At 47.3% G+C, this 26,828-nt stretch overlaps 1 protein-coding gene across 1 annotated transcript in view; it reads right to left on the bottom strand.

The window, feature by feature from the left end:
• Positions 1-26,571, bottom strand: part of ARHGAP23 (Rho GTPase activating protein 23) — a 140,441-nt gene extending 113,870 nt beyond the window's left edge. The window contains exon 1 of the mRNA XM_056864757.1: positions 26,128-26,571. Coding sequence (XP_056720735.1) covers positions 26,128-26,448 — 321 coding nt within the window. The 5' untranslated portion in view covers positions 26,449-26,571. The remainder of the gene's footprint in view (positions 1-26,127) is intronic.
• Between the last annotated feature and the right edge of the window lie 257 nt (positions 26,572-26,828).

The raw sequence follows: 26,828 nt of genomic DNA, 5'->3' as shown, positions 1-26,828 counted from the left end.
ACCACTTATCTTCACCATAAAGGAACAGACCATCTACAGTCTCCTGGCAGCGGTCTCCCTTGCACTATGGAAAGAAAAGTGAATGTGTTGTTTCCAGAAAATTACTATTTTGAATGCTCCTGATGAAGGTTGGCGTGCCATTATCACACTGGTGAGGGAGATTTTAAATAGCTAAAATCACTTACGACAGCAGCTGCAAACCCCAGAGTAACCACAGCCTTCATACGGGCTTGCCTGTGGAGGGGGTTGTGCCCCTTGGGAAAGAATACTTGCAGCAGAAGAAGCAGCAGTAGAAGCAGCGGAAGAGGCAGAGTTGGTTTTAATACCCCAATTTTCTCTACCTCCAAGGAGTCTCAGTGGCTTACAATCGCCTTCCCTTCCTCTTCCCACAACAGACACCTTGTGAAGTAGGTGGGGCTGAGAGAGCTCTAAGAGAGCTGTGACTAGCCCAAGGTTACCCAGCAGGCTTCATATGGAGGAGTGGGGAAACCAACCGAGTTCACCAGATTACAGTCTGCTGCTCATCTGGAGGAGCAGGGAATCAAACCCAGTTCTCCAGATTAGCACCCACCGCTCTTAACCACTACACCACGCTGGCTCTCATTCGTGTGCTCAATCCTCAGCACTAGAATCCCCAGTATGACAAGAGAAGCAGCTATACTGGAGTTTATGAACTGTGCTGGAGTAGCAGAGGTTCCAGCAACATGCTCCTGCAGTGGCTTGTTGCCAGGATGCAAAGGGGTGTCACGGGCTGGCCAGCAGACTCCTCTCCTAGAGAAAGCAAACGGTGCACCTATTTAATCTGCTTATCTCCAAAACCTTCAGAAACGGAATAGGAAGAGTGCATAAGGCCTTGGCTCAAGCAATCCACAGACTGAAAAGCGACCTGATTTTTGGTGGATGTGGATGTAAGGATGCCAGCCTCCAGGTGGGACCTGGGGATCCCCCTGGATTACAGCTCTTCTCCAGCCAGTGTGGTGTAGTGGTTAAGAGCGGTGGTTCGGAGCGGTGGACTCTGATCTGGAGAACCGGGTTTGATTCCCTACTCCTCTACATGAGCGGTGGGCGTTGATCTGGTTGAAGTGCACTTGTTTCCCCACTCCTCCACATGAAGCCAGCTGGGTGACCTTGGGCCAGTCACACTCTCTCAGCCCCACCTACCTCACAGGGTGTCTGTTGTGGGGAGGGGAAGGGAAGGTGATTGCAAGCTGGTTTGATTCTTCCTTAAGTGGTGGAGAAAGTCGGCATATAAAAACCAACTCTTCTTCTTGTTCAGGCTACAGAGATCAGTTCCCCTAGAGAAAACTGATGCTTTGGAGGGTGGACTCTATGGTATTGCACCCCACTGAGGTCCCTGTCCTCCCCAGGCTCCACCCCCAAATTTCCACAAGTTTCCCAACCTGGAGCTGGCAACCCTACCCCCCCCCTTTTTAGCCCCTGCCAAGCAGCCAGGAGGGACTTGGCAGCCCTATGTAGTTAAATTCCTAATGCCATGACTGCCAGCTGTGTTCCCAATCCCATGATCACCTTCCCTTTCTATAGTGCCCACAGCCTGTCTGGTGGTGCACAGATCATAAGTTTAAGGGCAGCCATGCCCTGATGGCAGCCAGCATGGTGTAGTGGTTAAGAGCGGTGGTTTGGAGCGGTGGACTCTAATCTGGAGAACCGGGTTTGACTCCACACTCCTCCACATGAGCAGCGGACGCTAACCTGATGAACCAGGTTGGCTTCCCCACTCCTACACATGAAGCCAGCTGGGTGACCTTGGGCTAGTCACAGCTCTCTTAGAGCTCTCTCAGCCCCACCTACCTCATAAAGTGTCTGTTGTGGGGAGGGGAGGGGAAGGCGATTTTAAGCCGGTTTGATTCTTCCTTAAGTGGTAGAGAAAGTCAGCATATAAAAACCAACTCTTCTTCTTCTAAGAGGGGCAAAGGGTTAGCATCTTGCCCAGAGACACTGGTCATGACAAAGAACTACAATGCAAAGATACAAGGGAAAGTCTGGAAGAACTGCCGCTATTTGCTTCAAGAGGAAAAAGATGTTCTGAGCTGCAAAATCGGTAACACAAACGCTAGCATTACCCACTCCTGCCAAGCAAGTGCCCAGCACCAAACTGACGTTTGGAAGCGGTGCCCTCCGGCCTCCTTTCTCTGTCTTGCAAAACCCCCTGAGGCAGTCAGACTAGCCGCGTCTCCAAGATTAATATTCTGAATCTGGCCTGGAAAGACAGATCAGGTGGGGCAGCGCAGACGCGTAGTCACAGCCTCCTGCTCCTGACAATCTCCTCAGGGGACCCCAAGAAGCTAATGAAGATACGAGCCGCTGTTTCATCCTGGGACACAACGCCGATCTGCTCCCAATTCCTCCGGGGCCCTCTGCGTTCCGCCGGCGCACGGCCCTTATCTTTCCGCCACAAAGCCACCCTGCGTTTGGATCAGGATGCAAATGAGGGTGCCTCGTATTCACGAGATTAACCTCTCTTGATATCATCCCAGCGCCAGCTGCCCCGGGGCCTCTCCGTGAGCCGGGATCAACGCTTCCACGTGACAAAGAGATAGATATGGTCGGCTTCCCTCGGCTCTTTTTTCTTCAAGCAGTGCTGGGCTTCTGCGCGCGTGCCTGTTTCTGAGAGGAGGGCCAAGGCATCCTTTGTCATTTTAGCATAATGGTAGCACGTGTTAAACTCAGAATTAGTCCTGAGCACTAGGGAAAGGCAGACCGAACTAGACATTTCACGGGGCTCCACTGCTCTGAGTCTGTATCCTCATTCCTACAGGATAACGCCACACTTAACTTGGCTCCATTGCATTGTGAGTCATAGAATCATAGTGTTGGAAGGGACCATTCAGGCCATCTAGTCCAACCCCCTGCTCAATGCAGGATCAGCCTACAGCATCCCTGACAAGTGTTTGTCCAGCCTCTGCTTAAAGACTGCCAGTGAGGGGGAGCTCACCACCTCCCTAGGTAGCTGATTCCACTGTCGAACAACTCTTACTGTAAAAAACGTTTCCTAATCCCCAGCCGGTACCTTTCCGCCCGCAATTTAAACCCATGATTGGGAGTCCTATCCTCTGCTGTCAACAGGAACAGCTCCCTGCCCTTCTCTAAGTGACAGCCCTTCAAATACTTCAAGAGAGCAATCATGTCCCCCCTCAACCTCCTGTTCTCCAGACTAAACATTCCCAACTCCATCAACCTTTCCTCATAGGGCTTGGTCTCCAGGCCCCTGAGGGTCCAACAGTTCCGATGCAAAGATAGGAAACACACAGTGCAAATGACTTCATATTATGCACCGTGTGAACACCAGACTTTGCAGGAAAGGGAACGAAAGGCATGGAAACAGCGGCAGCTTCATTTCTCGTCATATCATGTTTCGCCCATAAATATTTAGTTGGGCCTCAAGCACATTTACTGAGCATACCGTCTCAGGAGCACTGAAGTCTCACCGTCAATGATCTAGTTCAAACCTAGGTGTGAAATTCAGCACTTCCATTTTCCCCATCAATCATGAAACCTCTTTCGCTGGTCCGTTCTTGGCACACTGTTCTTCCTCCAAGGAGCTCAGGACAGCACACGGGGCTCTCCTCTCCCCATTTTTCCCTCTCCCAACAATGATATAAATTAGGCTGACAGAGTGTGACTGCCCAGCTCAGATCAAGTGCAGGATTTGAACCCGGGTCTCCCAGATCCTAGCCTGACACTCTAACCGCTACACCATTCTGATTCCAGCTTACCAATAGCTTGCTGTGCCTCTTGCTCTAAGACCCCAAGGGAAGTTTTTGCTTCAGACACATCCCCTTTCTCCTTGACACTGAATTTTCTCCGCCCTTTCTTGTATCAGGTCTCTGTGTCTTGCCAACCCTCTTGTCTCCTGTGCCTCGTTTCAGAAAAATTAGGATTCCTAGGTAGGGTTGCCAACCTCCAGGTAGTGGCTGGAGATCTCCCATTATTACAACTCATCTCCAGGCGATAGAAATCAGTCCCCCTGAGAAAATGGCAGCTGTGGTAATTGGACTCTATGACACTGAAGTTCCTCCCCTCTCCAAACCCCACCCCCCTCAGACTCCACCCTCAAAATCTCCAGGTACATCCCAACCAGAAGCTGGCAACCTTATGTTGGCCTGCTCTAGCAAAATTATACAGGAGTCCAGCAGTACCTTAAAGACTAACAACATTTATTTCACCATGAGCTTATTTCACCAGCTCACTTCCTCTGGGGATCTGGGGAACAGAGGCCTGAAACACAAAATCTCATTATGTATTAAATATTGTTGGTCTTTAAGGTGCTACCGAATTTCTACGTAACCTAGGGTCCCAGTTACTTCGCAGATTCTGTTCCTACTATTCAGTTCCCCAGCACTTCCAACTGTTGGCCCCTTCCTCCAGTCCTGACAACGGCACAGAGATCCTCCCGGCCCTTTTGCAAAGTTCCTCCACGCTGTCCCAACCCAAACTTTCATGTTGCCGTTGCTAAATCCTAACATTTGCCCGGAGCAATCAGATGTTCATCACAGCTCTTCAGTCAAAAGCTGAAGGAACTCACAGCCAAGATACTTTTTAGATCAGGGGTGGGGAACGTCAGGCCCAGGGGCCGTATAAGGCCCGCGAAATCATTTGGTCTGGCCCTTCGTGGGTCCTGGCAGATCTCTAGCTCAGAAGGATCTCAGACTGGTGATCCGCCCCTTCCAGGGACAGGAATAGCCTCTATTCAAGGCGGATGTGAGTTTGTTTTGCCGAGAAAAGGAACCTTCCCCCCAAGTGCGCCACCGGTTGGATGCCTGCCTGCTTGCCTGGGGGGGGGGTCATCTGGGGCAGCTTGGGGCTTGGTCGGCTAATTTTTAAGTTGATAATTTTGTATGGCCCGCGAATGATGTTATAAATATCCAAATGGTCCTTGGCAGAAAAAAGGTTCCCCACCCGTTTTAGATGATGATTTTTTTTTTAAATCACAATTTTGGACTTCACCACCTAGTTTTTTATAGAAACCTAGGCCTTGGTTCTCACTAAGGGGGGTAAAACCAGTTTGTAGACTACAATTTCCAGGGACAGGTGGAAATTTACATGACAATGTTTCTCCGCACACAATAATCCCTTTCCCATAGAAAAGTAGCACGTTACACAGGAACTAAAGCTAGAAATCCCAAGCACTCCCCTCCCTGGAGAAATAGAGTTTTGTGTAGAAGTTTTTTTGGGTTTTTTAAAATATTCTATCATGTAACCCCCCACCACCACCTGCAATCTGAAGCGGTACAGACCAGAAGGAAGATTTACCACCCCAAGAGCTAGGTCTTAGTGCTAAATGCTTCCTTTTCCTGATGAGGCAAATAAAAATGCCAATCGCTGACAGAGGACTGCCGTCTAAGAAAACTTTGCCGCCTGCATATCCCATCAAGGCTGACAGACTTGTCTCAACAAAAGAGCCCACGAACCATGTTGTGACGCCAGGCAGAGGCTTCTTATCGTGGTTTTATTTTGCCCTCTCTCCACAACAGCCTCGCGAGGTAGGTTAGGCTAGGGAAGAAAGAGATTGGCCCAAAGTCGTCCAGCAAATTTTGCAGAACAGGGATTTGAACCCAGATCTCTCTCATCCTAGTCTGACACTCTGTTACATTAGACTGCAACAGCAGCCAAAAGGCAGGGACCCGCATGTGCAAGGGGTCATCAGAGGTCAGCTGTGATACCATAAACTGGGGCGGCTGGTAGCTTTGTCGCTCTGCCGTGGGGCAAAGAAACTGTGCAGTGAAAGATTGATCAATGGGAGGGGAAGAGAAAGAGAGAGAGAGAAACAAAATCGGGGAGGGGAAACGCTAAAAGGGGACGAGACTGAGATGGTTTGCTTTATTCACAAGAGGTGTTAAAAAGATCTGCTACAATCCTATGCTTTAAGATTAAGTATATATGTTGGCGATTTTTAAAAAAAATCAGAGTATCAGATCTGTCTCTTCTGCTTTTCTTGCAGATTTTTTTCATATGTGGTGGGGTTGCATAAGGGTATCAATCTTTTGGAAACAGGCTGTAAAAATTATGTCAATTGGGTTGAGGAAACAAATTCAATTTAAGCCGGAAACCTTATTGTTGAACTTTCTTCCCGAAATTCCGAAAGACCAATGGATAGTGGCGTGACATATGTTAACGGCAGCTAGAATGGTCTTTGCTAGATAGTGGAACCAGAAAATCTCCCCTAAAATACAATATTGGTTGTCAAAAATAAAAGAGGTGTATATTTTAGTGAAGCTTTCCAAAAAAACAAAACAAAAAAACAATGATATTAATAGAGTAGACCTGTTATGGACAAGAACCATTCAAAGAACAGAAATGGCCATTTTATATATAGTTTCGGTTAAGCAAGAAAGGGATACAGATGCAGGGTTTTATGTGATCATGTGTCTATTTGTTTTTAGTTTATGTATATATTGACTGTTGGCTGTCCATTTTAATCAATAAAACTTAAAAAAAGACTTATCTCTTTTGCCTTTCTTGCCCTTTCTATATAAGAAGAACACCTGCTGGGCACAATTCTTCTCTCCTGCTCTAATGAACTATGGAAATCTGGGAGGGGGGGCACAATTACGCCTGGGCATCGGCTGCAAGTGAACTCCCCCTCCCAAGCCTGCATGTTAAAAAGGGAAAAGCTCTAGCAATAGACGACAGTCATAGCGAATCAGCCAAATTACACACACACACGAACACACCACCCCGGACAAAGGAGCATCCAATGAGTCGAATCAGGATTATTCCCTGCTGCTTTTCTGTCAACTGCACCTTGCGGGGAAAGCCTCCCACCCAAACACCAACAGCTGCTCCGCCGGTAATAACCTAGGCTGAAAATATGTGAGTCGCTCCATCAGGAAGTTACAGATGGGGCCTGCTCACTCACGGGCCCTGCGGCTTCCCCAAGGGGCACGGGGGTACACACGCGTACCCGTTTTAATATTTCATCCCTGGTCTATTTGCATAATTACACTAAGGGGCGGAAAAGGTTGTGGCTAGACTATCCAAATCACCATGTATCATTCAACTGTCTCTTGGGCCTGGCTTCCTTTCTAGGTGTTTGAGCACTTTTGGCGGACCACTGCGCATAGCCTGGCATCCTATTTATTTATTAGGCTTATAACCCGCCCTCCCCAGCAAGCCAGTTCAGGGCGGGTAACATCATTTTAACATCCTAGTTCCCCCTGCAACCCATTTTTCTCCTTGGACCTCCCTTTCTTCTGCCATGGATAGCCCTCTCCTCCGTCAAAATGTCCACTCCCCTCTTAAAGCCTTCCAAGTTGGCAGCCATCACCACATCCTGGGGCAGGGAGTTCCACAATTTAACTATGCGTTGCGTGAAGAAATACTTCCTTTTATCTGTTTTGAATCTCTCGCCCTCCAGCTTCAGCAGATGACCCCACGTTCTAGTATTATAAGAGAGGGAGAAAAGCTTCTCTCTGTCCACTCTCTCCATACCATGCATCCTTTTATAGACCTCTATCATGTCTCCCCTTAACCATCTTCTTTCCAAGCTAAGCAGCCCTAAACGTTTCAACTACTCCTCATAGGGCAGTCGCTCTAGCCCCCTGATCATTTTGGTTGCTCTTTTCTGCACCTTCTCAAGCTCTGCAATATCCTTCAAAGTGTGTCTCTGGAGGGCACAGCATCATCATTATTATTTTAAGATAGTTTCAGAGGGTAGCCGTGTTGGTCAGCGGTAGAACAGTTACTTTGACTTCAGCAGCACCTTAAGAGACCAACAAGAGTTTCAGGGTATAAGCTTTTGAGAGTCAGAGTTCCCTACATCAGACACAAGCAGAGCAGAAATGGAGATCTCTTTTAACCTAGTCAGCAGGTGGGAGGGATATTGTATATAATGCTTGTAAAGGATGCAAAGGCACAACATGCATATTGTAATCAGCTTCATTAGAGCAGAGGGGAAATGCTTGGGGGCAGAAATCTATTTTTATTTTGGTATCCTGTCTTTTTACAAGAAGCATAACAATCATAAGAGCATAAAGGCCATGCTGGATCAGACCAAGACCCATCAAGTCCAGCAATCTGTTCACACAGCGGCCAACCAGGTGCCTCTAGGAAGCCCACAAGCAATATGATTGCAGCAGCATTATCTTGCCTGTGTGTTTCACAGCACCTAATATAATAGGCATGCTCCTCTGGAACTAGAGAGAATAGGTATGCATCATGACTAGTAGCCATTTTGACTAGTAGCCATGAATAGCCCTCTCCTCTATGAACATGTCCACTCCCCTCTTAAAGCCTTCCAAGTTGGCAGCCATCACCACATCCTGATTGCTCTTTTGGTGGCTCTTTTCTGCACCTTCTCAAACTCTGCAATATCCATTTTTAGGCGTGGTGACCAGAGCTGTAGACAGTATTCCAAGTGCGGTCTCACCCTAGATTTGTACAAGGGCAGTACGATAGCAGCAGTTTTAATCATGTGGCGCATTAAGTATGGCCAAAGAGTTTGTGCCTGCTCTCCCTCCCCACATGTTCAGTGAACACACGGGATTGCCATCTGTTATCAGTTGTCTGTGTGTACTGTCCACAGATTGTAAGTGCATTTAATGGAACGTGTAAACAGAGTTGTGGTGTTATCAAGTTGTGTATTTCTCTGTTTCCATCAGTGGCAGCCAAAGATGTGGACTAGGAGCGCGGAAACGCACAATATTATGGAAACACTGGGGGGGGGGGTTTGATTCTGCGCATTATGAGGGTAGAAGAAAAGAACTTTACCCAAGGATTCCACATTCAGTGGCAAAAACGTAGGGCAAAAATGCATGGTCGCTTTAGCCTCCTTTATTCCCTGTTTCAGCCAGGATTCAGCCAGGATCGAGCGCATGCGTTTCACCGAACGTGAGTTCGATCCTGGCTGAATCTTGGCTGAAACAGGGAATAAAGGAGGCTAAAGCGACCACGCGTTTTCGCCCTTCAGGTTGGCCCTTAATTTGAACAGCCATAAGCTAGTAAATAGTCCCTGAGCAGGAGTGGCAAGTCAACTACCTGGAACTTCATCTATATCAACAAAATAGTAACTGCGACAGTCACTGCCTTGCAGCGGAGGAAACTGTGAAAGGCCTGTTGTTTATCATTCCCGGAGCCCAATTAAAAAAGGGAAAATGGCAGGTTCAGGGACCCTGGGTAATTACAACAAGCTATATTTTACCACAACAGACAACTCTGTCTAAGAGCAAGCCGCCCCTGAGGCTCAGTCCTGCCACATCAGCAAGATCGCCTCAGCCTGAGGGACGCCAAGGGCCGTGCCAGAAAAACCAAGCGGGGATTTCTTCGGGGTGCAGAGGGAGGGGAGCGGGGCACTTCCACTCCCACCCCACTGACAGTTTGGCATGCCCGTCAATGAGGGCAAAGAGGCAGCCAAAGACAGTTGCTTTCTGAGAGAAAGCAGGCCTCAGAATGCCATTCCAATCCATGGTAAGCTGAATAGGGGTATGCACCAATTTTTTCCAGTATTTTTCGGGTTCAGGTTTATTAAGCCTGAAAATTTTCAAAAAACCCAAATTTTTGAAAGTTTCCAGGTTTAATAAACCTGAAAAATACTGGAAAAAATTGGTGCACAATTTTTGGTGGGTTCGGGTTTATTTACCCATTATTATTTTTTTGGAAAAATGCAAAAAATCCCAGATTTTTCCAAAAAATATTGGGCGAATAAACCCGAACTCGAAAAATTCTAAAAAACCTTTCCTCAGGCAGCAGGGATTGGAAGGCCCCTGCCTTCGTATCGATGCTATTTGTTGGGTAGGGACTCCACATGGAAGCCCAAGCCAGCAAGCAGTGCGGATAGGAAGGCAGGGGCGTACCTATCCACACCGTCCGCCTTCTCCAGACTCCGGAGCAGGCAGGTGGCGTGGATGTGCCTCAGACCCATGCTTCCCTGCTTCTCTGGACTCTGGAGAAGACGGGCAGCGTGGATGTGAGTCAGCCAGCGGGTAAGTAAGGGGGAAAAGAGTGGAGAGGCCAAAGCAGCCCGAATAATTCCGAATAAATTTGGCATTATTTGGGGCCGCTTTTTTGTCTCCCCCTTTATCGCAGCCATATTTTTGCTGGTAATTTCCCCCCCCCCCCCCAAAGTGAAAAATACCTGAATGATATTTTTGGGGGTTTTAAAAAAATTCAGCATATTGGTATGCAAACCACTAATGCTGAAATGTAGATACTGTTGGGTGCCTGGGGAGACAATCCTAAATACAGGAAGGTGAATTGGGGGGGGGGGAGAGAGAACTGAGTAGACAGCAGGTACAAACGTGGAGGTGAGATCTATCAATAAGTTCAGGCTTCTGAATCATCTTTCAGAACCAAACTATATCTTATTTATTTATTTATTCATTTATTTAATACCCCATTTTCCTCCCCAATGGGGTCACAGCATGGTATAGTGGTTAAGAGTGGTGGTTTGGAGTGGTGGACGCTAATCTGGTGAACTGGGTTGGTTTCCCCACTCCCCATTCACAACTACACATTAAGGTTGGGTGACCTTGGGCTAGTCACAGTTCTTAGAGCTCTCTCAGCCCCACCTACCTCACAGGGCATCTGTTGTGGGGAGGGGAAGGGAAGGTGATTGTAAGCCGGTTTAAGTCTTCCTTAAGTGGTAGAGAAAGTCAGCATATAAAAACCAACTCTTCTTCTTCCCAAAGCGATTTATATCATTCTCCCCTCCTCCATTTTACCTTCACAACAAGCACCCTGCGAGCCGCCCCAATCTCATCCTTAAATTTGGCAGATAACTAAGCTCTGGTATGAAACCCAACTCTACTACACTGGGTCTTGGATCCAGTGCACGATTTTCATGGGAGGAAGGATTTCCACCTACGGGATGAGGCTTTCTTGCCTCCCCCTTCGGATGCAGCCCCAAATGCCCCCTAAACCTTTGCTCCTGGAGGGGAGACACTCTCCATGAGCAGCATTGGGGGGGGGGGTTGGGATACATTGGGGAGAGGAGAAAAAGTTGGCACTACACAGTCAGAAATCCTTCCACTCACAGAAAGGCAGCAATGGAGCCATCTGCTTCCTTCTGGTCAGCGAGGACACTGAAGGGAAGACCAAGCCAGAAAAAAAGGACGCAAGGAACCTGATCCCCACAGAACTCATGAAAAGATGCAAGATTGTCCAGAGCTGCACTATGCCATAGCTTCTGGCTCACAGCATGTTCAGGATGTGCTTAGCCCTTTCCTTTCCTGCCATCTGTCCACTCAAAATTCCCACCTTCCACCCAGCACGAGAAAACATGAGGCAGATAACAGGACTGAATCTTCCATGCAATGGGATCTTTGCATCAAGTACCCATTTCACAAACAATGCAATCGATGCAGTTGCAACCCATGCCACACTCAGTTTCTCCAGCACACAAGCAATAGGTACGGAATCCAGTTCATGTGGACTGAGGCTGACTTAGGTACATGTTGGCTATTTAAAAACAATAAATAAAAAAAACTATGGACCTGTAACTCTTAAGAACTTTTGCGCATGGCTGGTTTATGCCCTGAGATATTTTCTCCAAATGAACAAAAAATGTGACCAAAATCCACTTCCTTAAAAGTATCTGCTTGTCTAGTTGTAGCACTGCGTTTTACACTCTAGAGGCGCCTTACATTATTTAGTATATCTGTTTTATACGACTTTTTACAGGGATATTTTAAATGTTGTTTTAATGGTTTTATTGATTTAATGGGATATTTATATTCTTTGTAAGCCGCTCTGAGCCCGGTCTCGACCGGGGAGAGCAGGGTTATAAGTTGAAATAATAAAATTAATAAATTTACATTTGACATCTAAATGTATAGTTTGATATTGGGAGCAGATGTCATTATACTAAAGCAAAACGAAACAAAAATCACAGCATTTCCCCCCTTTAAATCCCCATTCTATACAGATGTGATTCCTGGTGTCAGAAGCTAAGTGAAGAATCCTGTATTGAAGGAACAGAGTTTCCGTGTTCTGCAAAGGTCCCCCACCTCTCACCCCCACAGCTGAACAGCAAAGGAAATGTATGCTACCTAAATATAATTTTCTGTCTTGTTTTACTCAGATCATAGATCATAGGGACCAACCCCCTGCACAATGCAGGAAATTCACAACTACCTCCCCCACACACACACCCAGTGACCCCTACTCCATGCCCAGAAGATGCCCAAGGTGCCCTCCCTCTCATCATCTGCTTAAGGTCATAGAATCAGCATTGCTGACAGATGGCCGTCTAACCTCTTCTTTAAAACCTCCAGGGAAGGAGAGCTTACCACCTCCCAAGGAAGTCTGTTCCACTGAGGAACTGCTCTCACTGTTAGAAAATTCTTCCTAATGTCTAGATGGAAACTCTTTTGATTTAATTTCAACCCGTTGGTTCTGGTCTGACCTTCTGGGGCAACAGAAAACAACTCGGCACCCTCCTCTATGTGACAGCCCTTCAAGTACTTGAAGATGGTTGTCATGTCCCCTCTCAGTCATCTCCTCTCCAGCCTAAACATACCCAGCTCCTTCAACCTTTCCTCATAAGACTTGGTCTCCAGACCCCTCACCATCTTTGTTGCCCTCCTCTGGACACAGTCCTTTCATTGACACAGAATCGGGTTAGTAACTTTATACACAGTACACTCTTTTAAGGAAGTGGATTTTGGTCATGGTTTTTTTTTTCATTTGGAGCAATGTAATTCTGCATAGCCCAACAGCCACCCACTCCAGCCTCACTGAACCATCCCAAATCTACACTGGATGTTTAAACCCAAAAGAACAGCACACCTTTGTATGCTGATCTTGCTATTATTTTCAACATGGCCACACAAGCCCTTCTCGGTTCTTAGATTCAGCTTTCGGCTTTCTTTTCCCTATCATCCAATCTCCCAGGTTCCTTTCCTTTACAGAAACTACCATGAGTTGACTGTCAATGCTCCATGACTAACTGTTCCTCTCAGAATGTTAGTGAATACTCCGTGATATCGCAGCAAGTCAACAAGCAACAGCACATTTTCAGGATCAGATAGAGATAGAGATAGAGAGATGGCATCTAGCGGGCACTATAGTATACGGCGCCTGACGTTACCAACTTTAGAAATGATATTTTATTGGTTTTAAGATATTTTACTGTTATAATGTTGTTTAAGATATTTTACTGTTATAATGTTGTTTTTAATGTTGTTACCCGTCCTGAGCCTGACCTTGGCCAGGGAGGGCAGGCTATAAATTTAACAAATAAATAAAAAATAATTTATATTACAGAGAGAGAATGAGAGAGCGCTAAACCAGCAGAGGGACAAAGCAATTACAGACCATTTCCAATGCCCAACGAAAAGCAGCCATGCCAAAGATACGGTATAAAGGGACAACATTTTATTTAACCTAAATTCACCTCCCTTTTATCATAGATCACTGTCCTTTTCTTTTACTATCCTTAGGGGAGAGAGAGAGAGAGGGAGTAATTGTCCTCTATCTCTTTTATGGCTTCTAAATATTTGAAAGCTGCTCTTAAGTTCTTCCTTCCATTTTCTTTTCTACTGGCTTAGACCATTGTTCTTTCGTCCGTTCCTCATCCATCTTGGCTTTTCTAAGCGTCTCACTGTCTTTGTGATTTTCCTCTGGGTTTCATTCAGGGTGACTAGCATCCATCTTAAAAAGCAATTGCAGAGTCACGCCAGCTGGGTCATGAACCTCTAGAATGCTGCCGTGTGATTTTTTGGCTGCCTTGTGGAAGGGCGTGTTGTGTAGGACTCAAGGGCGCAATGCCTTTCTTTTGCCTGTATGCTCTCAAAAGGACCAACGAAACAGTCAGGCAATAAGGCTCAGTAGTGGAGGAGAATCTTCCACAGCTCTGACCCTTTGCTCATTCCTCACTATGATACATTTCCTGGCGCTGGGCTTCTGTTTCCTGTCCCCAGCTCTTTTGGTCCCGGTCTTGACAATGGTGAGGTCACAGGTCCCCCTCTTCATGTCACGTGCGCTGATGAAACAGGACATCCTGTCGCATGTTTGCAGCTCAGTAGGTCCCATGCTCAATATGTCTGGAAAGGTAGAAAAGCACTGCCTTACACAGCTGGGGTCCAACTAGGCTTGTCAGGTCCCCCTGGCCACCAATGGGGATAGGGGAGTAGGGTTACCAGATCCAAGTTGGGAAACTCCTGGAGATTTGGGGATGGAGCCTGGGGAGGACAGAGACCTCAGTGGGACACAATGCCATAGAGTCCATCCTCCAAAGCAGCCATTTGCGCAGGGGAACTGATCTCTGTACTCTGGAGATGAAGTGGGATTCCAGGGTATCCCCAGGTCCCACCTGGAGGCTGGCATCTGTAAGTCCAACACAGACAGAAACCCCTACCATCTAACTGAGGAGACCAGATGAATTTCCAAATGGCTTCTGCCTTTCTCTGAGAGCCAGCATGGTGTCGTGGTTAAGATAAGTGATTTGGAGCAGTGGACTCTGATCTGGAGAACCAGGCTTGATTCCCCACTCCTCCACATGAGCGGCGGAGGCTAATCTGGTGAACTGGATTTGCTTCCCCACTCCTACAGCTGGGTGACCTTAGGCAAGTTACAGTTCTGTTAGAGCTCTCTCAGCCTCACCTACCTCACAGGGTGTCTGTTGTGGGGAGGGGAAGGGAAGGTGATTGTAAGCCAGTTTGATTCTCCCTTATGTGGTAGAGAAAGTCGGCATATAAAAACCAACTCTTCTTCCTCTTCAAGATGTCAAAGAAGCCCCAGTCCTGATCAATTTCTGGTCCTGATGGGGTGGGAGAAAAGCTGTACATAAACCTCCCTGACTGTTCTTTGTATTGGAAAAACTGACATCAGCTAAGTCCTGGAGCAAGTTCCCGGAGGGCAGCGGTTCAGGTGCAAGGGCAAAACAAGAAATCAACAGCTGGTCAAAACAATACATCCTCCGCAGAAGGGGTGGGTGGGAGAGCAGCATTTGTATTTGCAAGAGGAACAGAATTGGCCGTTTCGAGTGAAGAAGGGAAGAGAGGATGCTGTGGAAGGAATACGCGGGAGGGAAAGTGGTTTGGGTAGGTCACTCCAAGAATTCCCTCCGTTTTCCTTCAAGAGACAGCATGGTTTGAAGCTGGAAGCTAGCCTCAGTTCTCCCATCTTGAAAGCAGGGATAACAAATGCCTGCTATTCCAGAGGAGCAGCTGTCTGGCGGCAAGAAGAAACAGGAGTATTCGAGCACCTTAAAGAACGACATGTTTTTGCCGGGGCAACAGCCAGACTCTCAGCTTCCTCGTGTAGCTCCAGGTATTTCTGCTTGTAGGAGGGTTGTGGCTCAGGGGTAGAGCATCTGCTTGGCATGCGAAAGGTCCCAGGCTCAATCCCCGGCATCTCCAGTTAAAGGGACTAAGCAAGTAGGTGATGTGAAAATCCTCTACCAGACACCCTGGAGAGCAGCTGCGGGTCTGAGTAGACAATACTTTGATGGACCAAGAGTCTGATTCAGTATAAGGCAGCTTCATGTGAACATCCACATCCTTGCTACCCAAATGCTCATTGCCAGGATCCTCATCTATCTCACTCACTGCCCCAGCTCCCCACTGGATGGATTTCTTGGGCTCAGATCTGGTCCTGCCCCTGTGGCAAAGTCACAGAATAGAAGGATAAGAGGACTAGATGCAAAATCCCAGGCACCTGAAGATTTATCCTGGCACCCAAGGAATTCTTCTCCATCCAGACCAGTCACCTAAAGCCTGGATAAGGGCTCCTAAACGTTTTGCTTCCAATAATTCAGATAACCAATTTACTTTTGAACCCCTGCATTCGTGCCAAGTGTACTGAGGAAAGAAAGGTGAAAGCAGAGCCAAACACAGCCACAGGGAGATGGCAAAGGAGGCAGAGATGGCGAAGCATCTTCCAAGCCTGCCGGGAAGAAGAAGACGGAGAGTCTAAAAAGACCCTTGCGTATTAAAAAGGCACAATGTAAGTGGCTGGGTATTACTAATGCAAAAGGCAATACCCTCTTGGATGCAAAAGGGGGCACTGGACCAGGTTGCTTGCAAAGGGCTCCGTAATGCTCCCTTCTCCTTCCTCAAATGACACCCAACTATCATCTGAGAATGGAGTGGTCCTGACTCGTCTTTCCGGGAACACAGCCCGCGGTGATGCACCCTCGCACTTCTGGGCTGGCAGAGCCGCGGGCTCGAAGGACACTGACAAAAATCTAACCCCATCCTGTCTGTTGGAAGGCTTTAAGAGGGAAGTGGACATGTTCATGGAAGAGAGGAGTATTCATGGCTACTAGTAAAAATGGTTGCTAGTCATGATGGATACCTATTCTCTCCAGGATCAGAGGAGCGTGCTGAATATATTAGGTGCTGTGGAACACAGGCAGGATGCTGCTGCTGCTGAAGTTGTCTTGTTTGGGGGCTTCCTAGAGGCACCTGGTTGGCCACTGTGTGAACAGACTGATAGACTTGATGAGCCTTGGTCTGATCCAGCAGGGCTTTTCTTATGTTCTTATTATAATTATATTAGGTGCTGTGAAGCGCAGGCAGGACGGTGCTGCTGCAGTCGTCTTGTTTGGGGGCTTCCTAGAGGCACCTGGTTGGCCACTGTGTGAACAGACTGCTGGACTTTATGGGCCTTGGTCTGATCCAGCAGGGCTTTTCTTATGTTATCCCCACAACCACCAGCCCTGCCTCCCTCGCCATGTCCCTTTCTGTTCCTGGCCCCCAGGTCATTCTCCATGTGCGTTTTGTCTGCTCTGCAGTTTGCTTCCTATTGTCAACCGACCCGGCGGCCCTCGGAAAGGGACGGCGGATGCGCTGCAAGCCAAGCACGCAGATTAAAAATTTCTCTGCCTTTTTTTCCCTTTTTTTTTGCATGAGTGGCCTCTTGTTCATTCATTCACGCTGAATGGCCAAAGTGCCGGACAACAGGAAACAAAAGATTTGCAGAGGAAGTGGAGACGCGGAGCAAAGCGCAGAGGATGTCTGCGCGCACATATGTTCCCTCTTCCCTGACCAGCCCTACCAAAAAGGAAAAAAAGCACCACTCCCTATCTAGGTTGTTTCTGCCCATTTGTACCATCTATGCTAAAAAAGACTATCATGATCACTTATACACTTCCAACAGTGTATGTGTCACTTTCCAGAGTTCTTTTTTAAAAAGGGGGGGGGGGAAGAAAGGTCCCTGCCTGCAGTTGCTTACAATCTAAACCTTGACAAACAAAGAGGCAACAGAGAGAAGGAGAGGTAAACAGGAGATGACTAATGGAATATTTCGCTGCAGATGCATTCATTCGTTCGTTCATTTATTATGTCCTCCCCAATGGTAGAACCCCAGCTTCCAAATATCCTCTCTACTTCACATGAACACAGGAAGCTGCCCTATACTGAATCAGACCCTTGGGTCCATCGAAGTCAGTATTGACTATTCAGACCGGCAGCGGCTCTCCGGGGTCTCAGGCAGAGATCTTTTACACCACCTACTTGCCTGGTCCCTTTAACTGGAGATGCCGGGGATTGAACCTGGGACCTTCTGCATGCCAAGCAGATGCTCTACCCCTGAGCCACGCCCCCCCATTTGTCCCCCATTTGTCCGACAGCGAGTCTCAAGAGCTTTTGGGCTTTCTGACAATCCTTTATAATCCTTAACGATTCTACACCTTCAGCTGGTAATGAATAATTGTTATACTGGATTGGCAGTTTTTTTAATGGTATTTTATGCCGTCCGTTTCTAGTGCACATTAACACCGCTTGTTTTATTGGGTTTTAGATTGTAAAATCCGTGCTGTAAGTTTTAGCAACTTTGTTTATTGTATCCTTGTTTTGTTTTGTCAACTGTCTCAAGAATCGTATTAGCCAAGAGAGCGGCGCGCAAAATGCGAAGGGGAAAAACCCCCACCGCCTTCCATCGGTGGAATGGGGCCTCAGCCACTCCAAAGTTCCTTGAATAGTACACCCGTGTCAAAAAAATAAAAAAAATAAAGTTAAATGCATCAAGCATAACTTTTGTAGCACAGATAGCCACAAACATTATGGTAATTCCCGATGGGTAGCCATGTTAATCTGTAGTGGCAACATAAAGCAGGAGTCCTGTGGGTTATGCCGGCATCAGCTCTTCTGAGTCAGAGCTTACTTCCTCAGAGGCACAAAATGCACATACATAGCAGTTGTGGATGTACACTTCCTACATCTGATAAAGTGAGCTCCGACTCACGAGAGCTAATGCCGGCATCAATTATTTTAGACTTTAAAGTGCCACTGGACTCCTGTTTTACTTTATTAACAATATTAAACAGGCTAGATTGGACAGAGTTCGCAACCCAAACTATTCCTCATAAATTTACTAGACCCGGGGTTCCCAAACTGTGCTGCATGGAGCACTTGGTGCTCCGCGAAGCATCTCCTAGTGCTCCGTGAAGAGATTGGAAAGCAAAATACTACTGTCATTCGGTTTAGTAGATAGGTGCTAGGTGAAAATTAGTGCTCCGCGACGAGTTTCTCTCCTGAAAAGTGCTCCATGACTCAAAATGTTTGGGAACCGCTGTACCAGACCATAAAAATTTCCAATAGCCCTTCTTACCCACATAAAGAACAGAGGAGGGAAGAACCATTATGTATTTCAGCAGTTTCCCGTTCTAGATGCTAATTTCGTCAATGCTCACTTCATTCCAATGACAGCGCTGCATCTGAGGTTCTCAAATCTCTGAGTCCCAACTCCTTGCACACCAGTTTCTGCTCAGCTTACCTACCTGGTCATCAGACAAAGGTTCATACTCGCCCCAGGAGACCAGGCAAGTGGCTGTTGACTAGCCTGACACATCTGAGAGACTTCCATCATCGCGCTTCCCAGGCACTCCGTCAGTAAGGCTGAAATGTGACCCTTAATTTTTGTCCTGCATGTGCAGAATTTAGATAGCCTGCGGTTTCGGTTATTACAATCGACTCCATGCTACATCCCAAAGCCCAGGCAGTTCTATGGGTGAACTATTCCAATCGCCACAGTGTACCACAGCAACGATTCCCCATAACGTTGCCACCCATAAGCCAACCAAGTTTTTACATTTCCTCATGTGAAAATTAGCAGAACGAGGCCCCTTCCCAGAATGCCTCTGTTCCTGGGAAAGAAGAGGACAATTCTCTCTAAAAAGCGAAGTCGAGACTTCTGAGACATCCTCCTGTGATCCCACGCAACGTGGTCATCGAACAGTGCAACTTGCTCTCCCAAATGACCCTTATGAAAATGCCCATCTAACATTGTTCCAATCAGCAAGGGCTTCATGTTGTCATACACAAACCTCAGATTGTTTTTTCATAGTAGAAAAACCAAGGGGTATCCTAGCCATGCCCAGGCTAGCCTGATCTCGTCAGATCTCAGAAGCTAAGCAGGGTCAGCCCTGGTTAGTATTTGGATGGGAGACCACCAAGGAATACCAGGGTTGCTGTGCAGAGGAAGGCACTGGCAAACCACCTCTTTTAGTCTCTTGCCATGAAAACACCCAAAAAGGGGTCGCCATAAGTCGGCTGCGACTTGACGGCACTTTACACACACATCCTAGCCCTGCATTATAATGTACAAGCATGAACCATGCAACGACAAGCTACTCAACCTAAGACAGTGATCTCCAGTGTGGCTCCCATGGTCACCATGATGCCAATCAGTGGGTTTCCTAGCACATACGTTCATCCCCTTCCCCAAAACATCTGGCTCTCGTCAAGGACAGCCACACACTCTTAGGGCCAGGGACCACTAGTAAGTTGTTATCAGATGACCATAACGATCCTGGTGGTCCCAACTCTATGATTCTATTCTATGATTCTGACGCCCTTCTATTTTCTGGTAGAATCAGGTCTATAATTAAATCAAAAGAGTTTCCGTCTAGACATCAGGAAGAATTTTCTAACAGTTAGAGTGGTTCCTCAGTAGAACAGGCTTTGTAGGGAGGTGGTAAGCTCTCCTTCCCTGAAGGTTTTTAAGAAGAGGTTAGATGGCCATCTGTCAGCAATGCTGATTCTGTGACCTTAGGCAGATGATGAGAGGGAGGGCATCTTGGCCATCTTCTGGTCACTGGGGGTCTGGGGGGGGGGAGGTAGTTGTGAATTTCCTGCATTGTGAAGGCGGTTGGACTTGATGACCCTGGTGATCCCTTCCAACTCTATGATTCTATGATCTTCAGGGGGTATAAGAGGAGAGGCAGTCCCAAAGATACAAAGGTCCCAGGATACTTGGCTTGGAACCTCCCAACATTTTGTGATTGGTCCCAGCCCCCACGGAATCCATTTTGTCGTATCAATGTCCCCTGCAGCAGCCATTTTTGGTAATACCCACTACCTGTTTTCACAATCCCACAAATTCTCACAGCTTCAACCAGGTTGGAAACCCCTCCTCTAACAACTGAAGGGCTTCCTCATTCTCCTTCCTGAAGCCACTTTGCATTCATAACAAAGCTCAAGTTTCTCACAAACCTACACTACTATGATCTAGTGGCTATAGTTTCTTGCTTCCTGGATTCTAATTATAGCTTAGAATCATAGAGTTGGAAGGGACCACCAGGGTCATCTAGTCCAACCCCTTGCACAATGCAGGAAATTAACAACTACCTCCCCCCACATCCCCAGTGACCCCAACCCTCCCCCCCAGGCAGGATCCCACAATCAAAGCACTCCCGACAGATGGCCATCTAGCCTCTGCTTAAAGACCTCCAAAGATGGGGACTCCACCACTCTCCGAGGCAGCTCATTCCACCGTCGAACAGCCCTCACCGTCAGAAAGTTCTTCCTAATGTTTAGGTGGAATCGCTTTTCTATTAGTTTAAATCCATTACTCCATGTCCTAGTCTCTGGAGCAACAGAGAACAAGCTAGTTCCCTCATCAACATGACATCCCTTCAAATATCTAAACATGGCTATCATGTCTCCCCTCAACCTTCTCCAAACTAAACAAACCCAACTCCCTAAGTCTCTCCTCATAGGGCATGGATTCCAGACCTTTGACCATCCTGGTCGCCCTCCTCTGGACACGCCCCAACTTGTCAACATCCTTCTTAAATTGTGGAGCCCAAAACTGGACACAGTATTCCAAGTGAGGTCTGACCAATGCAGAATACAGTGGTACGATTACTTCCCTTGATCTAGACACAATACTCCTATTGATGCAGCCCAGAATTGCATTGGCCTTCTTAGCCGCCATATCACACTGTAGACTCATGTTCAGTTTGTGGTCCACTAAGACTCCCAAGCAAGCTTATCCATGTGCTTGCTGGATAATGCTGGTCAAGGTCTTTCAGCCTCAGTGATCCCCATCTGTACAACGGGAAGAATCAATGTAACAGCAACATTTCTAAAACCAGCATGCAAAAGCTGAAACTTGTCTGACATGTCCTCTAATTTGAAACTGTTCCTTCCTTTCAAATGTGTCAGGTTCAGCTGTGAACGCCGAGCGACGGGGGCGAAGCCCTCTGCACGCGACCAGAGGCACTCAAGCGTTTATTATCTCTTCAAAATCATCCCCCAGAAATGAAGCCTGCTGTCAAAATACTGGGCCCACGATGCCATCTAAATCGTGCCCACCATACAGGCTCTGTGAGGATTAGCTGAACAAGACAGCTGGCAAAACACTTGGCACATTGTTAGAAGTGTGAAATAAACAAATCTATATATCCTGCATAAACTGAGCTCACACATTCTCCGGCATTCAGTCAACACACATGTTTCAGAGGAACAGGCCAAAAAAACAAACAAATCTATTATTCTAGAGTCTAGGCTTCTTCAGAGAGGGAGCCGTCCTTGGGTGTGTTCATACATGCCGAATAATGCACTTTCAATCCACTTTCAATGAACTTTGCAGCTGGATTTAACTGTGTGAAACGGCAAAACCCACTTGCAAACGATAGTTAAAGTGCATTGAAAGTACATTATTCAGGATGTGCGAAAGCGGCCTCTAGTCTGTGGCAGAACAGTTAAATAGGAGGTCTAGATGGTGCTTAAAAGACTAACACAGGGGTGTCAAACTCAATTGTTATGCACGCCGGATATGACATAAATGTCACTTGGTCAGGCCGGGCCATGCCTCGCCAGCCCAGATCGAGGGGTGTGTGTGGCTGCCTTGGCTGGCCAGATAAGAGCCTTATGTTTGACACCACATGAACACACATTATACTGAATCAGACCCTTGGTCCATCAAAGTCAGTACTGAACACATGAACACATGAAGCTGCCTTATACTGAATCAGACCCTTGGTCCATCAAAGACAGTACTGAACACATGAACACATGAAGCTGCCTTATACTGAATCAGACCCTTGGTCCATCAAAATCAGTATTATCTATTCAGACTGGCAGCGGCTCTCCAGGGTCTCAGGCAGAGGTCTTTCACATCACCTACTTGCCTAGTCCCTTTAACTGGAGATTGAATCTGGGACCTTCTGCATGCCAAGCAGATACTCTACCACTGAGCCACAGCCCCTCCCCTACTGTCTACTCAGAGCAGCAGCAGCTCTCCAGGGACTCAGGTAGAGACCTTTCACATCACCTACTTGCCTAGTCCCTTTAGCTGGAGATGCTGGGGATTGAACCTGGGACCTTCTGCATGCCAAGCAGATGCTCTACCACTGAGCCACAGCCCCTCTCCCTGGACTAACATTTATTCCAGCGTAAATTTTCCTGAGCCAGAGCTCACTCATTAGATGCTCTGGAGTGCACAGTCGTAGCAGTTATTTATACTTAGTTACAAGCAGTACAAAGGTGGGAGTGGGGAGATATCACAAGGACACGCCAGTTTGGACTGACAACTAAAGAGAAATTAGAGTGGGTGAGGACCACTCCTAGTTGGGCACAGTAGGATTAACATAAAATCAGATCTAATCAGGGAAGGTGCAGTGTGAAACAGGACAAGCAGAAGTAATTGGCATGTGTAGATGGTGTGTCATGCTGAGTTATTTAGCACCCACAGCGAGTGAGGAAACCCAAGTCCCTGTTCAAGCCAGGTGGAGAGAGAGTGCTGAATTTCTTAATGAATGGGGGGGGGGTCTAGCTGCGACAGCACCGGTGACAGCACAACCAATTTAAAATGCAAAACAGGTATACGTGCAACTGCCCGCGCATGCCTATATCAGCCATTTGTGCCTTAAAAAAAAGAAAAGAATAAGCTATTATAAAATGTTTCTCTCTGGTTGCCTGGAAGCAACCTTTACTTGCCATGGGAGACCAGATCATTGTCATTACTTACATGCTTGCAATAGAATGTTTTAAAGCCAGTTCTTCTATATGGAGTAGAATCTCTGCTTAATTTATTTTTTAAGTGTTCTGACTTCATAGCGGGAGGGAGGCAAGCAATCATTTCCATGTTCTTCCTCCCTCTCCCATTTCCTTTATAGTTTCCCCTCCAATTAAAAACTAAATCCGTATGATTTCCATATTCCATATTCCACCTGGTTGGTCACTGTGTGAACAGACTGCTGGACTTGATGGACCTTGGTCTGATCCAGCATGCCTTTTCTTGTGCTCTTATGATTCTTGCCTTTAAAACCCTATGGGATTGCCATAAATCAGCTATGACAGCATTTTCCACCACCAGTTCCTTATCTGCCCTGACTTGGATACCCCAGGGTAGCCCAATCTTGTCAGAGCTTGAGAGCTAAGCATGGTCAGCCCTGGTTAGTACTTAGTTGGAAGACCACCAAGGAAATCTAGGGTCACTACACCCAGAAGCAAGCAATGGCAAACCACCTTTGAATGTCTCTTGCCTTGAAAGCCCTAGGGAGTTGCCAGTGTGATATAATCAATAAGAAGACGTGGTTAGGGCTGTGTACCTTGGGGAGACACAGATTCACATCCCCACCCTGCCATGTAAACTCGCAGGGTGTCCCTGGGCCAGTCACATACACACTCAGCCTAACCTACCTCACAGAGTTGCTGCAATGTTAAATGGAGAAAGGGGACAAAGTTGTAAGCCACTTTGGATCCCCACTGGGGAGAAAAGTGGGGTCTAAATGATATAAATAAATAGGAAAAGTCCACTGGGTGTGAGCAGATTAGATTATTGGCCATCTTCTGGTCACTGGGGGTCGGGGGGGGAGGTAGTTGTGAATGTCCTGCATTGTGCAGGGGGTTGGACTAGATGACCCTGGTGGTCCCTTCTGACTCTATGATTCTATGATTTGGCCCTCATCGCCGGCAAGATATGCTTGCAAGCAAAAGGGCCAGGCCTTGTTGACCTCTCAAAAATCCAAGAGGATGAGCTGACTTGTATTTCCAGTGGCTGAAGGTGGGGCTTCACTGCTCGACACAACCAGCAAAGCTAAAATAAAACTATGCTAAATACTGAAAGCAGCTGAATAGATTATGCAAAATAGCATTTCACAGATCTGCATAATTTATGGCAGCCACATAATCCAGCTCACCAGATCATTGCGTGGGCACAGAAACTCCCTTTTTAAAGATGCCATCTTCATCACATTGTTTATGCATTATACTATTTTTTGCATTGTTTTTCTAATTTGGCAATCCCATTTTTACTGCATTGTTTGTTCTGTGTCTATATACTACTTTTATCGCATTGTTTGTTGAATATATTATACAGTCATTTTTGTGTGCTGTTCTCTAAATGTTGTAATCCCCATCTTAATGACAATATGTATTGTCTTTATTACATGGGTTTTGATTACACCACCCACTTTGGAGTTTCAGTGATAAAGGTGGACTATAAATGAAGTAAATAAAGTAACGATAATAATAGTTTTTTTAAAAAAAAACACTGACTCCTTCAGCTTTGGTCGTGGGGCTCAAATTCTCACACAGCCAAGAAGTTCATTAAGAGACCTTGAACACACATGAGAACATGAAGCTGCCTTCTACTGAATCAGAGCCTGGGCCATCAAAGTCAATATTGTCTACTCAGACCGGCAGCGGCTCTCCAGGGTCTCAGGCAGAGGTGTTTCACATCCCCTACTTGCCTAGTCTTTTTAACTGGAGATGCCGGGGATTGAACCTGGGACCTTCTGCATGCCAAGCAGGTGCTCTGCCACTGAGCCACAGCCCCTCCCCTTGGACTATTCATTTTCTCTCAGACTAGCCTCCCTCATAAGGAAGGTCCCATGCATCCTGTCTCTGATATATCTCCATGCAGGAAGGAAAGACAGCTTACAAACACAGCCACTGAAAACAAAATCTCTCTGACAATCGGGGCAACTGGCAACATACAGTGAGGATGAAGTATAAGCCAAATTACCCCTGTTCAAGTCCAACTTTCTAACCTACAGGCTCGAAAAGCTACTTAAAGATCTTGCACCCTGACAAATAGTTTGCAATCCTTACCTAATCAAAGGACAGCCCAGGGAGATGGGTTGTTATTAGTTTACTGCTATGCCCAGGTATTCCCATGTTGCGCATCATGGAAACCAAGGCTGTGAGCAAGTTCCCCCAAGGGCAAGCCAGCCAGCCTATGAGTAATTCCTCGCATGGTATCTGCCTCCCGAAACCCATGCAAGGCAGCAGCTGGCTCAACCCCCCCCCTTCCCAGATCCCACCGTTCAGGAGAGCCATCCTTGTCCCGATGGGTGCTCAAGAAGAGGCAGGTCAATTCACAGAACCCGCACAAGTCAAAGGCTCACAAACTTCACAGCACAACCATGTTCGGTCTTTCGGGTTCCATACAAGCACCTCTGAGAAGTACATCATGCACAGAAACAGGGCAACTGAAGATCTAAAACAAGGTGCCCGACTTCCACCCTTCTTGGGAAATGCACACTCTGGACCAAGAGTTTCCCACCCACCCCCCTAATTTCATATGCACAGGGGCTGTCCGTGCTTGCTCACGAGTGAGGCAACAACCCTCTGCACGTGCTTAAGGCTCCCATTTTATTATTACTTTCCCCATTAAACCCAAGTTAGCACAGGCACAAAATTACATTCTGCGAGGCAAAGGGTGCACACTAGGATAGACCACAATTATCATTATTAGCAATTTCTACGCCACAGTGATTTCTATACCACGCATCAAAACATTCTGAAGTCTTCCTATTCCGTTACCCTCCTAACAACCATTCCACAAGACATCACCATTATTCCCATTTTACAGATCGGGGTACTGAGGCTGAGGAACAGCAAGTTGCCCTAAACCTCGCTCAAGTGTGTCTTGAGATGGAATGCACTTAACACGCGTGCGTGCAAACACAGAGAGACACATAAGCAGAACATCTCTCACCGTGCGATTCCTGTCCATTCGGAGTCGGCCCTGGCACTTCTGGCGAGCCATAGCCGCGCCGGCCCGGCGCCACCGCCTCTCCCACCACTCGGCGTTCTCATTCTGCAAACTGGTCAACCAGATGCAACGGGGCTCGGGCAGGCTGCAGTCCACCCCGACAGCCCGCTCAAAGCGCCAGCCTTTCCCTGCGCGCGCAACGCTCCAAACGGCTTTGCCCACCACAGAAATGCCATGATGTGGCGGGGCCGGAGGGTGCGGGGGTCCGCGGGGCCCACCAGTACGGGGAGCCCGATCTCCCCGGCTTGCACCCTCTTCTACCATTCCACTCCCAGCCGAGAAAATTCCTGGCACGGAGACAGCAGAGCTGAAAAGTGACCGAGGCAGCAGATCAGAGCAAACTTGGATTCATCAAAGGGAAAGCTTTCAAGTTGGATCTCAGCTCCTGATTCCAGGCTGATTCGGTTCCAGTGCTAAGGGACAGCACAGCTTCTCCCTTTCCACTGTCCTCTACACTTCAGCAGGAACGCTCCTTCCCTTGCGTTTTGTTCCCGTCCCCTTGTCTGAGAGGTTCCCTCTTTCAAGTCCTTCGTCTCGTATATCACGGGGAGAGTGCTGATGCCTTCCAAGTCCAGGCACGCCGGATATCTGTATACACATACACCCAGAAGAACACGGCAGCCAGCCTCGGAATACCACGCTCC

The sequence above is a fragment of the Euleptes europaea genome, chromosome 18 (assembly GCF_029931775.1).
Source record: "Euleptes europaea isolate rEulEur1 chromosome 18, rEulEur1.hap1, whole genome shotgun sequence".
Taxonomy (NCBI): domain Eukaryota; kingdom Metazoa; phylum Chordata; class Lepidosauria; order Squamata; family Sphaerodactylidae; genus Euleptes; species Euleptes europaea.
Note: the sequence above shows the minus strand (reverse complement) of the source record. Positions and strands in the feature narration are given on the sequence as shown.